This window comes from Papaver somniferum, unplaced genomic scaffold (assembly GCF_003573695.1).
Source record: "Papaver somniferum cultivar HN1 unplaced genomic scaffold, ASM357369v1 unplaced-scaffold_10, whole genome shotgun sequence".
NCBI classification, from domain to species: Eukaryota; Viridiplantae; Streptophyta; class Magnoliopsida; order Ranunculales; family Papaveraceae; genus Papaver; species Papaver somniferum.
Window position 1 is genome coordinate 17813332 of NW_020618825.1, and position 16993 is coordinate 17830324.

Sequence of the window (16993 nt, forward strand, 5' to 3'; positions counted from 1 at the left end):
ATACGCTAAATGCATTCGAGAGACCAGCGACAGTGGTATAGTTAGGATTTCCTTAGTTTTGTTTTACTTGAGGACAAGTAAAATTCAGGTTTGGGGGTATTTGATGAGTGCCAAATATTGTATATATTTATCCCTTTTTGTTGGCATTTTAACTCATCTTTTGGGCATTAATTCTACATTTTATCCCATATTCTGTATTTTCATTGTTTTCAAGAATAAATATTTTTATTAATTAATTTTGCATTTTTAGGTAATAAATAAAGTTCGGATGAGTCGCGAAGCGAAAAGAGAAGAAAAGTAGTGAAAAGCCGGGAGAAATTACGCAAGGAAGCCGCGAAGAATGGTGCGCACAACCTCATTTTCTACACACAAAAGCACCTCCGTTCTCAGCCATCAGATCAGTTCTCAGAAGCATCCGATGGTCGCTCCTTCATCGCGCATCAAAATCTGAAGCTCCTGCAAAACACCATAGTGCCTAAATTCCAAGCCTTCAGATTAGATCATATTTAGATCCTACGGTCGCTTCTCTGCCTGTTCATCAAATATCGATACTTCCGGTTAACACTACAACACCTAACCTCGATCTTCGCCGTTGATTTTTTTGTATCAAAGCATCCGACGGTCGCTACCAGCCTCTTCAGGGATAGCCATCCGATCCACCTACCATCTTCGCATCTCGCAGCTCAGAGTCACAGAACATCAAGACTCGGTGAATACGCCTAACACCCTAGCAACCGAACCTATACCACCTACCCAAACACCCCCCTTCTCCCAAACAGTCGAGCCATCTCCTCCATCACCCCCCCTCTGCAGAACCATCACCCTGCAACTGCCGCTTCACCACCACACTTCCACCATCATCACCCCTATCCTCCACCATCATTACCCCCTTTGTTCTAGCCTCCTATTATATAGTTTTCTCCCCTAATTTCTCTCTAAAAACCTAGGGAAGAAATCAATAAAATAGGACGAGTTGGAAAGACGTAATTGAAGCATGGGAATGGAGCAGGAGACTGAGGAGAAGAATGGGTCGAAAGAAGACTCGTCAAATCACATGTTAGGTGAGTTCAATTTCAATTCCTAATTTCTCTGTAATTTGGGGTTTTTTTTCTAGAAACCCTAATTCATGTTGGAACCGTACCAGGAGAGAATTAGAGTAGGGGAATGGGCTCAAATTAAACCCATGACATTAGATAAGCAGTAAACCTAATTGTACTGTTATATTGTGGCATTTTGGGAAAATGGGTGATAACCCTAATTTGATGTATTGGGTATAAAAGGGAATTGTGGGTGTTTTTGTAAGACATGTTTGGATTAGCCGACATCCAGGACTTTCATGTCCTGTTAATTTCAGTTCACATGTTAATTTCAGTTCATGTCTGTTAATGTTGTTCCTTTTTAGTTCAATTTGCTGTTCTGTTAAATGTTCATTGTTAGTTCAGTTTCATGTTCATGTTACTTGTGTCCTGTTATGTTGTATCCTGTTAGTGTTTCTGTTAAATGTTCATTGTTAGTTCAGTTAGTTGTGTTCATGTTTGTTGTTGCTCACTGTCAGTTACATGTTCATTGTTGTGTTTAATTTGCTGTCACATTTGATGAAATGCTAGGCTAGATATCTTAGAAGCGTTGTGCTGATTGTGCAATGGAAGAAATCAGTGCTCATAACAAGCTGATTTTCTTGCCATTCCTTGTGTATGCTTAGGTTGCACTGAGTTGATTGAGTAGTGGGGAGAAACTAGTGCTCACTAGTGACAATGAGCAAGCTAGTTCTCTTCCCACTCTAGAAGAGTGCCTTAGTTTTGCTCCATTTCACTTTCACCATCATCCCTGCCCTTGGCCTTAGGCCTTGGTTTGTTTTATCATTTTTCTTTGATGTCTAGTATTTGCTTTGTTTAGTTCTTGCATTGTTCTCTGCTTGTTTTTTCTTTACTGTCTTCACTGTTTTGTTCACTGCCATCTTTTCTTTCTCACTTGCCTTGCACTGCTGCATTGTTTTTCTTCATTTGTTTTTGCTTCACTGCCAGCTCTGCTTTCTTCTCTTGGCCTTGTGCTGCTGTGCACTGCTTGTGCAGCTGCAGCTGCTGCTGCAACCCTGTTGCTGCTGCTTTCTTTCTTTCACTGCATTGCCTTGCTGCTTTGAATTCCCCTGCTGTGCAGCACTTGTGCTGCTGCTGCATCATACTATTTGCCCTGCTTTGCCTTTCATTGCCTTGTTTTGCCCTGCTGTAGCTGCTTTCATTGCTTAGGCTGCTGCTACTACTTGCACTGCTTGTGCAGCTGCTGTGCAGTCTTGCTACTGCTGCTGCCTCTCCAAGCCAACTAAGCCCAAGTTCAATTCAGTGAAGCCCAAAGGCCTAGTTCATTAGCCAAGCCCAATACATTTCATTCCAGAAGGCCCAAAGCCAAATTACAGTGAAAGATCACTTCACTGTTAGGGTGAAATTGAGCCCAAAGCTCAATCAAAGGCCCAAAGCCCATTTGCACTTCAAAGACTAACTGAGCCCAAACTCAGTTCATTTTATTGAAACAAACCCATTAAGCCCAATTGAAGCCAAAAAGGCTTCATAGCCCAATAGCAATTTAGGAACCCAATTAGCTAGAACACTCCAAAACACACCCGATCTCTGTGGATCGACACGTACTTGCACGAGCTACAACTGACGACCGTGCACTTGCGGTATTACTGTAGGCTCCCGTTTTCATTGCTTCAATTTTACACGCTTCTCCGGGCCCACCAAGTTTTTGGCCGGGGATAATTTTTAGGACCTTTTAGAAGCCTATCAGTGAGATCATCTAAGGGAATCAAGTGCGCAGTATCCTGCTGGGATCAGAGGCATAGGAGCATAACTGTATACCTTGGATCAGTGGGACATTGATTGGGGTTCAACTACATTCCAGTCCGAAGTTAGCTTGGAGTAGGCTAGTGTCTGTAGCGGCTTAATACAGTGTGTGTTCAATCTGGACTAGGTCCCGGGGTTTTTATGCATTTGCGATTTCCTCGTTAACAAAATTCTGGTGTATGTGTTATTTCTTTTCCGCATTATATTTTGTTATATAATTGAAATATCACAGGTTGTGCGTTGTTCAATCAATTAGAATATCCGACCTTTTGGTTGTTGATTTTGAATTGATTGACACTTGGATATTTTTCTTTGGTACCATCCAAGTTAGCTCTCTAGTATTTGATAAAGACTCGCAGATTTCTATTTGCTTGAGTATATATCAAATCGAGAAATTGAGATATAAACTCTTTGATATACTTTTATCTAGATTGAGTCTGACTGCCTAGTGGATTCTCTAGAAAGTATATTAGAGTTTGTCCATATAGATTGGTAAGCGAAATATTGGGTGTGATTGTTGTACCGCCGCTTTTTCACCTGCTATCCAATTGGAGTACATTTGAGCAAAAGAGAAGTCTATATCATTACTAGCATTTATACCTACCACTGGAGGTAATAAAGCAACTGATTTAGCATATGGACACTCGAAAAACAGATGCTTTAAAGACTCACATTCATGCTCACAAAAAATGCATTTCATGTCAATATTATCCCTGTGTTCACCTAGTTTTTTCCTAACATGAAGAGCATTATGTATACACTTCCACAAGAAGATTTTGATTCAATTGAGAAATATTCAATTTCCAAAAAGATTTCCAGAAGGCGGTAATATCAGAATTAATGTTATCAATCAACAGATGTTTAAGATTTTTGTACATTGACTTAACAGTAAAATTCCCGTCATTTGTAAGTAGCCATCTTAACCTATCATGTTTCAGAGAACCATTAATATCAGTGAATATTCTAATGCCTAAGATCTTATCTGCAATTTCCGGAGCAAAGTTATTTCTAACTTTCATGACATTCCACTTTCTAGTATTAGAGTCAAGCAACTCATATACAAGTGTTAAAATATTTTGTTGAACCACAAATAGATATGAGATTTTGTTCCATACCTGGGATCCATTTATCTTTCCAAATGTATATGGACTTACCGTCGCCTACGTCCCAACAACTGAATTTATGAATTAAAGAAACCCCTTGCGTAATACATCCCCATATCCACGAAGCATTATAGTGTTTTTTGGAATACAAAATGTTGAGTTTCTAAATTATTTATTCTGAAGTACAGAGCCTAAAAGGGTGTTCTGTTGAGTTGCAATTCTCTATGCTAACTTAGCTATCATTGCCTTATTCATTTTGTTTGCTTCCTTAAACCCTGGACCTCCTACTTCGATTGGTTCACACATGAAACCCCAGCTAATGGGATAATAACATGGGATAATAACCTTTAAAATGTTTCTGTTTGCCCCACCAAAAGTCCCTTTGGACAGCATCTATTTTGTCAGTGATTTTTATAGGTAGAGAAAAACATTCCATTTGATAAATAGGCAGACTAGACAAAGCAGATTTGATTAGGACTTTTTTGCTTGCTTGAACCATAGTTGTACCCTTCCAACCGTGAGCTTTGTGTTCCATGTTAGTAACAATCTTATCAAAAGTCTTAATTTTTGATTTATCAACAAATAAAGGGGCTCCTAGATAAGAGTCAGTAATGCCAATTTTTTTATCTTCATAAGTCTAATCATTATTCGTTGATATTTAGAATGTATTCTTTTACTAAAGAAAATGCCAGATTTAAAAAAATTTATGAGCTGGCCAGATACATTACTAAATTGATTGATGATAATTAACAGGTTTTTACAACTAATAAGACTAGCCTTTGAGAACAGCAGACAGTCATCTATGAAAAGTAAATGAGAAATAGGGGTACTATGTCTAGAAATTTTAATACCAGTTAGTGGTACCTGATTGATTAGTGTTCATAGTCAGTTTCTTAATTGCAGAACTTTTTTTCGATTAATACACTATGAATGTGGTAAAATGAGCTAGGGCATGAAAAATTGCAGATCACAAGTTCAGTATTGTGTTAATGAAATGATGGTGCACAGATACATAACAAAAAGAAGAAGAAAAAAAATCTAACTAATGCTCACATCATCACTTGTTCCGTTTAAACTCGAAAAAACAAAGCAACATTTACCAATGAACAGATGAACAAAACCTTTAGGCTAACATCAATTACAATTTTGTGGTTTGAGGTCTTGATTCTTCTCTGCAACCATAACATATCTTCGAGTATAGAAATGCTTGTTTAATTTTAAGAAGACTGGCACTTACTTATTCTGGTCATTTCTACTCAATTTTTTCCTCTTCAAGATCTTCATCTGCTGATCCATTGTTGACATGTATAGGTTTCGATTCCTGTGAGATAGGAACATCCCTTGCCGCTTGAGATGGTTTTATGAGGGTCAAATTTTCCTCCTTGTCAAACTCTTCACCTGCTTCGTCGGAGTAGGCATACCTACAGAAAGCAAATATATGAATACATAACCACTGTACTTCTGGGTCGAGCTTAGGGCTATCAATGGGTCGAATTGGAAGAACCAGAAACGGGGAGCTGGGTGTTCAAATGTAAGCAAAGTAAACTGTTGGCATCTAAGGAAGGGAAAAAGGAGGGACTCACCGTGTTGAGTTCTGCGATGGTGCCCAAAGTGCACATATGACACACAAAACAGAGAACGACAAGACTTGCCAGAAGGCTGGGATAATCCATGCAGTCTGCCACCGCTCATTGTATACGTCATTTGCCTTAAAGAAAAGCTGCATAAGATACACTCAGCTTCATTTACTAAACCCTAGTTATTTATTTCAAGCTAAAGATAAAAAAATGCGATGAGAAGTGTTCAAATCTATACAAATGGAGATTACCTCAAAAAAGAGACCACCGATGGAGAAAATAACAGCAACAACCAGTGCATTTGTGAATTTCCTGTAAATTTCCAACTTAGCCATCATTCGTCTGGCCTGTATGACAAATCATAGAAGCAAAAAGTTGGACAACTATTCTCAAAAGGTTGTTTAACAAACAATATGTGTATTCCTAAAAATGAAAAAAAAAAAAAATATAAATAACACGGTGCATAAGGCATCTTAATTCTCGCAAGCATAAACTACATGAATGACAAGGGGTTTTCACTTTTTCAGGGCTCAAATCCTCCTACCGGCGAACCCTACCCATTAGAAAATCCTGTGAGAGCATCTCAACTAACTAACATTTTGTTCGATAACAAGTATTACTTGATCTAGTGGACATTTCAGTTCTTGCAGAATAATGAGCTAGCACTATGATGGGCGAAGCTTGTTGAATTTCCTTTTTTGGTGTATCTTTTATACCAAACAAGCGGTCTGCAACAACCATTACAAGTGATTGACGAATTAAAAGGAGAATCGAGTACCTGAAGCTTATTGAGTGTGGTAGACAGAGAAGTAAATATCCAAACAATGAAGAATGCATCCAAGATTGCCACTGGAAGAACCAAGAACAACCTTGCTGAACCAGAAAAATCACTAATTGCACCAACATTTTCTACCAATTCAAGCACTTCAGACGCAAACAAAAATGTTCCTCCAAGCATAACCACCTTCGATGTAAGTCCGCCTAATGTAGGCCTGACAACACCGTAACCCATGGAAACCATAAGAATTATCAAACGTGCAACTGTGCGTTTAACTGTACCGAATGTGACAGCCCATACAGTAATCCCGGTTGGTCGAACTCCTGTCTCATTGAATTCGGCATACTCGAAGTACCAAAATGCCATTTCAAACATACCCAATGTAATTACCATAGTTATGCAATTCTGCAGTTCAACAACTTCTCTCCAATGCATCGCATACTGAGAAAACCAGAAAATCCCAAGGATCACGAATCCAAAAGACATTAAGCCGTAGAACCTCATTAGAGGAGACATTCTTCCAGGAAGATATCCAGTGGGGTTTTTCCATATAGTCTTTCCCTCAATAACTACATCCTGAAGACTCGCATCACAATGCATGAAATACAAGTTATACATTCCAGTTTCTGAAATCTGTATAGATTGTGATGGCATCGTTGCCACAAGATCATCTCCATCAAAATTAATACGCAAAACCTGTGGCCAGTAAGGATTCTTAGTCGACGGTCGATGTATAACTTCTCCTGGAGGACAGACACCTAATTTTGCTAAATCCAGAGAACAGCAAATAGCTCTTTGACCTCCATAAGCCGAACCACCAATTGTTTCCCTATCTTCCACCTCGAAAACTATAGCTTGAATCAATGCAGCGCTCAAATTCCCAGCTTCTGGTCTTCGAAACGATATCTTCTCGAAACTGGTTTCAAATAAGAAAGTGAAACAGTCAGTCATTGCATCATTTCATAGCCACCTCATCCTAATCCACAACACATTCATTACAACACCGGTGACTTGGCCACCTTAAGAAAAACAACAACAACATTGACCCATGTTTCTCAAATTTACTTTTCGTGTTTCACCAATTCAATAAACTAAGCTCTCATAATCAAAATAAAACCAGCTCATTGCAATCCACAATGCAGTCATTAAAAATCCAGCAACCTGGGGCTCTCTGAAAACACGACAAAGACACATGTTTTCCCAAATTCGTTTCACCAATTTCATAAACTAAGCTCAAAATCAAACACAATCAGCTCATTGCAACCTTACACAACCCCACATGTTTTTCCTAATTTTGTTGCACCAATTTGATAAACCAACCTCAAAATCACTTAAAGTCATTTCATTGCAATCCACAATGCAATCATTACAAATTCAATAACCCGGGGCACTCCGGAAACACGACAATCACTCATGCTTATCAAATTTGTTCACCAATTCAATAAACTAAGCTCAAAAAATCACAAAATCATCCAGAATCAGATCCAGTAAGTAATTCACAACCAAATACACAGTACTACTATCAGATCTATACACACATTCCAAACCCCATAACACCAAAACCTCAACCCAATTCAATACTCATACCCAAAACCCCAAAATTAAACTTGAACTCAACCGACAACCAAAAATTGAATCAGAAAAAAGATAAAAGAATTTGCAGAAGAATGAAGTATACATACCGTATGAAGCTAGAGGTGAGAGTCCCATTATTTTCAGTGAAAGAAGAGTAAAGACCTTCACTACCACCATGAAAAACAAAAGCATTTCCTTTACTAATGAACTTGTCTGAACTGTATTCATGTACCGAACCATGAATACCAATACTAAAAACACTTAACCAACAAAATAACAAAAGGATTTTAGTGAACCCCATTTCTTCTTGAAGATGAAATCTTCTAGAGAAGTGAAGATCTGATAATTATTCTTAGCAGAAGAAGAGAAAGGCAGCTCCTTTACTTCAGTCCAGTTTGGTCAGGTGGGGTTTTGTTCACCTTGTGGGTGATGAGAAAAATGTTAGGACAATGGAGTAAGAAATGAGTCAAAGTATAAGTTGACTTTTAATAAATGTTGGTCAGTTTTGGAAAAAATTAGAACCGAGTCCTCCTTTTGGATCTTGGTTTGTTTCAAGGACAGGTTCCTTCTTGTTTTTCTGTTTAGTCCCTCGGCAGATTCTAAACCAGTGAGTTTAACAATTGACTCAAATACTACTAATGCATGGACATGCGATTTCTGGATTATTGAAGTAACCGATGAGATCTTTTAAGTAGGCAGATATTTATGCTCTAAGAGAGATTTTCTATATTCTGGCACCAAATCCTTGTTCTCATTGCAAACACTGGAAAAATCACAACTGCATTGTCCCAGGATTAGTAATTGGTATCTGCTTCTTTTGTGTGAATTTGCAATTATTAAGGAGGCGAAAGCTTTGAATCAGAATGACCCTGTTATAAAGTGTTGTGGAGAGGTACAATGAAAACAAGCCGATACTGCACATTTAATAAATCGTATTAAGAAGTTGTCTACCTGATAATGGAAAAACAAACACTATCTCTACCTCTCTAACAACATGAGATGAGATGAATTGAGAAGAAAAGAAATTACATAAGCAAAAGAACTTAACAGTCAGCTACTGATCCTCTATTTCCAATCCCCTTTACTAAATCAGCATCTGTACAACACCAGAAAACCGCGATAATATTTGCGGAATCATGGTACTGCAATGGTGTTGGTTTTCGGTCGAGGGAAATCATCAATATATTAATCCATATCAAGGAACTCCATTCTCTTTCTCATGGAGCCTTTCAAATCTGTAGCATCTCGTTCTGCTTTCTGTGCCTGCAGGGACCAAGATGATGGTGTGAATCCAGAAGTGTATGAAACATCACTAAAGCTTACTATAATCCGTACAATTCTCAATATATTTAAAGGATAAACGACATAGAATTTGAGGGTACGATTCTCGTTTTTAATCTCCTGAACATGTGATATTGTGGACATATAACAAAGCATATTTTTATCTCGAGTAAGATTCCTAATTAAGAAACTACGGAGTATGGTCAAACCGTCAAAGAATTATGTGATCACTATGGTTGAATGAATATATTCAATAATGGCAAGTCGGAGGTTATGTAACATGGGTCTGTGCAACAAGCATTAAAAATGAAAAAATAAATGACCCTCATTTAAGTATAAACAACGAGGACTCTAAACATGAGTACAAGTACCATCTTTTATGCAAATCTATGAGTACAAGGTAAGATGATTGAGAGTATTTTCAGCCATTATAGTGCAAAAGTTGAAGCCAAATCCCTGCTTCATGGAAGACAGAAAATTGAAAGAGAATGCTTCCGCAAACAAAACCAAAGGAGCAAAGTCAAACCCCCTTCATCGGTGTTGGATTATTCTGTTATGGGCATAGCAATGAAATGAAAAAGAATAACAGAATTCATAACCACAACTTGAAACCAACAAAAGTTAATAACCGATAGTGTGGTCTGTCAGATAAAGTTGCACATCAGCTGATGCATGCACAAATAAAGATTGAAAATTCACAGTGAAGATAGGGATCATTTAGTACATACCCTTTTAATCTCTGCAGCTGAAACACGAGTCATGTGCTGCGGTAGCTCTTCCTTCTCGAGGTCCTATCCATATATGGGAAGACACTTTGAAAATTAGAATGTGCTCTAGATTATGCTAAAATTAAGTATATAAAAAGACAACGAATAAATACCAGTTCACCAATTAAAACAACATTTTCCCCACGGATGACATATAGGCCTAAAGGAATGTCACAATAAAGATCCCCCACAATCACTCGCTCACATGCACCTTCAAGGACAGCATTTGCTGCAAGCAGTGAAAACAGGGCCGTTAACAAAGTTAATGCTAGAGAGAGCAAAGGCAAATTGTTCAATTATACGACACATAACATGTATACTTCTTTCTTGTTTATCAAATTGTTCAGTAATATGAAAAATTTGAGGTGTTGGGTTTTTAGAAGATGTGTCTTTAGAAACAACAATAGAAGAAGTTCTTACCGAACTGATCAAAAGAACGAAGTAGGCCCATGAGTTTACGGCCATCACGGAGTAAAATGAGAAGCTTCCCTGCAAAGTGTGTAAGTTTGTTTAGACCAAAAAGGTTGTCAATGTACAAAAGAAATATAAATTATCTTGTAATATTACATGTCAGAGAATGCTGTGCGCCTGGTAGCCACTGTAATCAGTCAGAAGCTTAACTCACCATAAAATTACCAATAGGTACAAGAAAAATCCTATTTTACCCCTAAACCACTACTTAAACTTCTAAAGTATGAAGTAGGATTCTTACTGCAACATATTTGCTAGCGGATGAAGAGGGGAGGTAGGTGAATGTGTGGAGATGGTTACCCTAAAAAAGATAAGATATAACAAACCCTGGCGGAATCTAGCAACATTTGTGTGGATTACCCCAGATGATTCATAAGACTACTGCTGAGAAAGCACAAAAAATTACAAAAGCTTATAGATGTTATCTCTGAACTTATCCAATCTAAAACTGAAATCACCACTCCAAGTTCTTTGAAGTAGAATCTAGCTATAGCCTACAGTTGTATTAGTTTAACACCTTCGGATTTATCTTTGCATTCAGTTATCTACTTGTTTTGCGCGAAAAATAATCCGAACTGAACAAACAAGAAATTTGCAGCTTCCTATGAATGAAGATAGAATCAGTAATTTACCAGATTTGTGACTTCTCATAATCCTTGCGTTGTTGACATGAAAACTATAATCCAAATCAACTTTTCCCCACAAGATGGAGACATATGTGGAAATCTGTCTCCATTCTAGAATCGGACTACAGTTTTCAATCCTAAAATGGAGACAGATTTCAGCATAGGCCTCCATCTTGTGGACAAAAAGCTGATTTGAACTACAGTTTCCATTCCCATGAAAGCAAGGATTATGAGAAGTCGCGACTCCAGTAATTACGGATTCCATCTTCATTCTTAGAAAGCTGCGATTTTCTTGTTTGTTCAATGGGTTGTATATGGAAAACCGTGAGTTTGATGAGAATTGACCTTATATCAAGTTAGAAATATAAAGTAATCAAGTATTGATTTTTCACAGTTCGTGGTATTGTGAATAAATGAATGCAAAGATAAATCCTAAGGTATTAAACTAGTCAATTATATGGTCTCCTGAGTGTCAGTGACTCCTAACTTTAAGTGTAATCCATTTTAAGTGTAATCCATAACCAAAGCAGTAATTTACGGTAAAACCCAAATGGCTAATACACTACAAGTTTGTTAATCTATGACATAAAAGGGGAATGCCCAGTCTAAGGAGTCAATTCAAAAGAATTGGAATAATACTGCTGATTCGTTGACGTACAAACTTAAGATATTACACACATCAATTCGACAATTTTCAAAAATTTAGCAAGCATCGAATTACCATGTATATTAACTAAGCTAAGCAAACAAAAGATAGTTATCTCGGCTAAACTCGAACTCTACATAGTACATACTACACATTACCATAATCTAAGAAGTGAAATTCATCATAGGGAAGGGCCAGTATTTCTTGCTGTGTCGGGAAAAAGCAATCCTAATCCACCCCTAAACGTACTTGAACTCCTAAGATAGGAAACAAGGATTCCAACTGCGTAAATAATTCGAGACATTAACTTGTTAACAAATGCAGAGTGGAGCGAGGTTAATGTGTAGAGAGAGTGTTTAACACAAGGTTCAATTCATTCTTTGTGCTGAATTAACTGTACAAGTACTTTCACAACTAAGGAAATCTTAACTATAAGATTTAGGTGTAACCCCATAACATACGATGCACACATACAATTTAAGCCTAATATGTCAGACAACCAAATGCAACGTTATCAGTCGCAATCGCTCAATGTCTACAGCAAATGGTTAACACACTAAAATTCTGTTATTCTAGAGAACTGCAAGATGGTTAACACACTATAAGTCGTAATCACTTAATGTAAGATGGTGATTTACGTGCAAAAAACAATCAATTCTAGAGAATTCCAACAAATATCAATTATTTCGATTCGTTGACTTAAAACCTCAAGTTATTATACATCAATTGACAATTATCAAACCATATAACTAAACAGGCCATATTTAAGCACCAAATAAGCTCAAGTTCTACATTAAATTAACATAAAAACCAAAACATGAAAACCAGAAATTCAACAAACCAACCCCAGAATCGTAGAAAATATTGAAACTTTAGATGTCGAAATAAGTCACTGAAACCCTAGAAAAAAAATTGAATCTTTAGTTAGGGTTTAGGGTATACCGATAAAGAAAGATAGCACTTACTATCAAGATAACTAGCAAGAGAGGTTGAAAGAAAGATCTCTTCTGGTCCTCCTCCCCACGACATTACTTCTAAATCTTATTCAATTTTTCTTTCTTTCTCAGAATTTTGTCAAATAGCATAATCAGATCCAAAACTAACCAGTAGAAATTCAAGTCGAGATTTTGAGAGATGGGTTTTGAAGCTAAGTTGGAGTGGAGAAAGGGGTTTTAAGGAAATCTTATTTGGATGAGTTGAAAGACTGGAATTTTTCTGTGTTTGTTTGTTTCTTTTCCTCCAAACAGTGGAGGAAAAGAGAGTCAAAAATTGGAGAGATATAGGGAATCTCAGTTGCTTATTATATGAACGTAAGTCAAATTACCAGAATAACCTCCACCTTAGATTAGTTCAGCACAGTAATTTTTCGCTTATTTTAAGATTGGCTCTACACCATGGTTTTTAGCTTTTGTAAAGTTGTGAAGATCTTCCACGGGTGAGCATTTTATCCGTAATGCGCGGATGTAATGGGCAACAACCGTTTTTTTTGCGTATGGATGATGGGACCGTTCGTTAATGGATTTGATGCAGATATAAATTTTGAACTCTCACAGATTACTGATCGGGCCCGGATGTAACCTTAAAATCCGTTGGACATCCATATCTGTTAAATTAAAGACATATATATAATTCTAGAAAATACCTATGAATCACTTAGGAATTTTTAAGGTGTTTGATTGGGATGTAGTACATGTCATTTTTATATTTGTATATATATATATAAGATATGTAGACTTTATAAGGAGTTACTTATGTTAGCTTTATTTTCTTTACTATAAATTTTAACTAAAACAAATCCATTGGATTATCCGCATCCAATGCATCCATCCGTGCATTCATTGGATGCAAATCCGTTGGATCTGGATTGGATGTGGATGCCAAATTTGAATGCGTAGTGCAACGGATTGGATGCGGATGAGGTGAATATCGGTCCATGCTCACCCCTAATCTTCGTAATCTAACCCAAGGTTGTGAAATCGTAAATCTTAACGTGAATCGTTTTGGTATTTTAAGGAATCGAATCGTATAATTAATCGTGAAGCGTGAATCGTAGATTCACAGTCACTTTTACATATACCTTGAAAATTGATAATATGAATATACTTCTGGAAATAACACTATTTTCTACGATATGTATAAGTAATTTTCAACTAAAATTAGTACAAAATAAAAAAAATAGATGCACTTACGAACAAATAAAAAAAATATGGGTGCAGTGCCTCAGTACTCAACTACTGTTGAGCTATACAAGTTGCAGTCGCGCATGCAACTATGTTAATCCTTTTTATCACACATTTGTATTCGATGAGGTCCATAAGCAAAAGATATCTACGTAAACATGGGATCCATAAGCAATAAAATAACACATTAGTTATTTTCCGTAGAAATCTAGCTAGTTGATGGGGTCCATGGGGCAAAGAAGAATGGAGGATGATTATTAGCACCTTGTTTTACGGGGCAACTGATTGAAAAAGTCAAAATCGCATATTTATAATGGAATAAATACGATTCTTATATGGATACAAGTCAAGGTTCCGATGTGAAGCGAATTAGAAATTTTTGGAACGAATCGCACGACTCCAATCACGAATCGTGCGATTTTTAAAACCATGATCTAACCTATTTCAAAAACCATTCTAGAAGTTGCTTTTTGACTTCTGAAAGAAAAAAATCCTATATTTTTCTAAAATAATTTCTAGAAGCGAAAAAGTCAATTTTGTGAAGAAAAAAATGTTTTTTTTTTATTTTTTTTTTTATTTTTACTTCTGACTTCTGCTTCTGAATAAGCAAAAGAATTAAGAACGATTTCTAAAAGTAAAAAGATAACTTTTTGTAAAGCAAAAGACATTCTAAAGTCGTTACTAATAGTAGAGCTCATTACAAGGTGATAAAGTTATCTATTACCAGACCATAATTAATTTGAAGCATAACATTGGATTTATCTATTAACAAGGGTTATTTACACAAAGGGATGGAAAAAATAACGGAAAACCGAACAATTATAACAATATAATTAAGCGGACCACGTACAGTGATTTTTCCTTTGCTTGAAAATCTATTGTTTCTTCATTTTAATAATGATTTGTTCGATCTTTGTTAGTTGATTCATGCCTTATTATTCTAGATTTAAGAACATCGACGATTCAGCAGGGCGTCGCTTTGGCTCATCTTCAACAAAAAGGATGTAGGGCATCCGAATTTCTCGTTCATATGTACAAGATCAAGGGAGAATCACCCCTTTCACTTTGGGACTGTTCTATGAAAGGTGACAAATAGTCTAAATGGTCAGAACTGTACCATATTTTCTCTCTACTTCTCATATAAAAATTGGGTACCTTTCCGGTATTTTGCTTTTTCTCTTCGCAGTTTACGTGTAATTAATATCTTCATTTTTGTTTGGGCTTTGATTTTCATGTATATACATGTTTTTTTCTTATAAACAATCATGTAATCACTTTTTAAGATTGAATGACATGTGGTCTGATTGTCCATCAAAAAAAAAAAATGGACCAATGGTCCAATTTACCATACTACTAATAGTTTTTCCATCTTTCATTAGGGGGACTGTGGTTTGATTTCTTCTCTATGAGTGAATTAAATTCCAAATTTTTTAGAAGCTTTTAGAGTTTCTTTACTTTGATTATAATAGTTAAATGTCACCAATCTGTATTGTTTTTTTTTTCATTTAGATAATGTAACTTTGACATGGTTTTCATTGCTAGTGTACCTCAATTGTTTGGGGCTAAAGGTTTAGTTGTTGTTGCGATTGTTGTTATTGTTCCATTTAAATAACCAATTAGGAAGATTTTCCCATTTTGACCCACTATAGACCGACCAAAAGAGAAAAATGGATGGACAAGTGGGAAAATTTATTTGTTTGCCCATTGCGATCCAACAAAATACGAGTGTCTAATCGCAGGCCGCGCGATTCAAGAAAATCCTCCGGCGGGTTAAGTTCAGCCGCGCGTCCCAAAGAAAGTTGTTGGGCTCAAAACAACCCGCACGGACTCCAACTGATAAATCTGAATTTAATCATCCGATGGCTCTAATTTCTCCCTTATAAATTATAAATTCAGCTCATTTCAACTACAAATTCGAACCTTCTTCAAACCTCAGATAATACAATAAATCTCTTTACTCAATATAATTTGTCGAAAAATGTCCCTACTCTTGTTAGTTAGACGAGCTCAGTATACCCGCGAAGAAGATTTATATATTTGCAAAATTATTGTGTTGCTACAAACTCAGCATGCTGAAGCACAACTTCCGGAAGTGAACTTTTGGGTGGTTATTTACGATAATTTCTGCATTGACACCCATAACCCGAGTCGTCGTGTTATAAGCGACATACAAAGTCGCTTTGAGACAATTAGAGCTACACAAAATCTGACGTCCCTCTTATCCGAACCCGTCCGTATCCGATAAACTCGTGGGTTTTTAAACCGAACCCGCCCGTAGAGGTTTGGTTGTTGGTTATGAAAATAAAAACCCGTTATAGTTGGGTTGGTAGTTGTTTATGGTTCAAAATCCGCCCGAACCCACCTGAAAAACCCGGTAAAACGAAGTAGCTCATAATACATACAGGGTGTTAGTCCTCAAGGGAGTTGGGGGAGTTGGAGGGAGTTGTGTTTTTTCCCGTTAGTCGTGAGGGAGTTCGAGGGAGTCTCTTAAAATCCCCGTTAGTCGTGGGAGAGTTTAGAAGAGTCTTCCCAACTCCCTAGAAAACCCCGTTATTCGTGGGGGAGTTTGAAAGAAACTCTTATACTCCCTGTTAGTGGTAAAAATTAGAATGATAGGGAGTTTGTTTTTTTTTGGGGAGTTCTGGGGAGTTTTAGGGAGTTTATAGTGTATTTTTGCCTCACTCCAAATCTCTCAAAAAAGTAGAGATTTTGGAAGAGTCTCTCAAACTCCCTACACTCAACACACCAAACTCTCTCAAACTCTCAATACTTTCTTACACTCCCTCAAAATCCCCAAGATTCAAAATACATTAAACTCCCTCCAACTCACTCGTGGACTAACCCCTGATAGTGAAGAAACACCTTTGTTTCCTACGTCTATTATGCATAAATGAAGAAAATCTAAGCAACGACCTTCTTTTGAACCAAAAAATCTTTGCCGACAGATCTTTCCATTTAACATTTCCAACAGGGCTAATTTTATCACTTCCAAACCAGAACCCCACCTATTGCCTAACAGTTAGTTTGGAGTCTCCACTCATATATATATTTCATATTAGGTCAAACCAAACTGCCTTACTGTTTGTGATCATTGGTATGCCATGGCCCAAACAAAACCTTACACTAATTAGATCAATTCATAGAGTAAC

The 16993-nt window shown here is 36.9% G+C and overlaps 2 protein-coding genes across 3 annotated transcripts; both read right to left on the reverse strand.

Annotated features, from left to right (window-relative positions):
• Positions 1-4876: 4876 nt before the first annotated feature.
• On the reverse strand, positions 4877-8254 carry LOC113326822 (transmembrane protein 87B-like). Its single transcript, XM_026574496.1, has 5 exons — positions 7981-8254; positions 6299-7214; positions 5772-5867; positions 5527-5663; positions 4877-5364 (listed from the first exon to the last, which is right to left on the reverse strand). The coding sequence occupies exons 1-5, from the start codon at positions 8172-8174 to the stop codon at positions 5196-5198; spliced, it is 1512 nt and encodes a 503-aa protein (XP_026430281.1). The 5' UTR covers positions 8175-8254; the 3' UTR covers positions 4877-5195.
• Positions 8255-8728: 474 nt separating this feature from the next.
• On the reverse strand, positions 8729-12932 carry LOC113325976 (sm-like protein LSM1B). 2 transcript variants are annotated; one of them, XM_026573799.1, is made up of 5 exons: positions 12630-12929; positions 10342-10410; positions 10035-10150; positions 9883-9945; positions 8729-9136 (listed from the first exon to the last, which is right to left on the reverse strand). In XM_026573799.1, exons 1-5 carry the CDS (start codon positions 12691-12693, stop codon positions 9059-9061), a joined length of 390 nt encoding a protein of 129 aa, XP_026429584.1. In that variant the 5' UTR covers positions 12694-12929; the 3' UTR covers positions 8729-9058. The 2 variants fall into 2 exon arrangements, with proteins under 2 accessions (XP_026429584.1, XP_026429585.1); XM_026573800.1 differs by lacking the exon at positions 8729-9136 and adding an exon at positions 9162-9704 and having other exon boundaries at positions 12630-12932.
• Positions 12933-16993: the final 4061 nt, after the last annotated feature.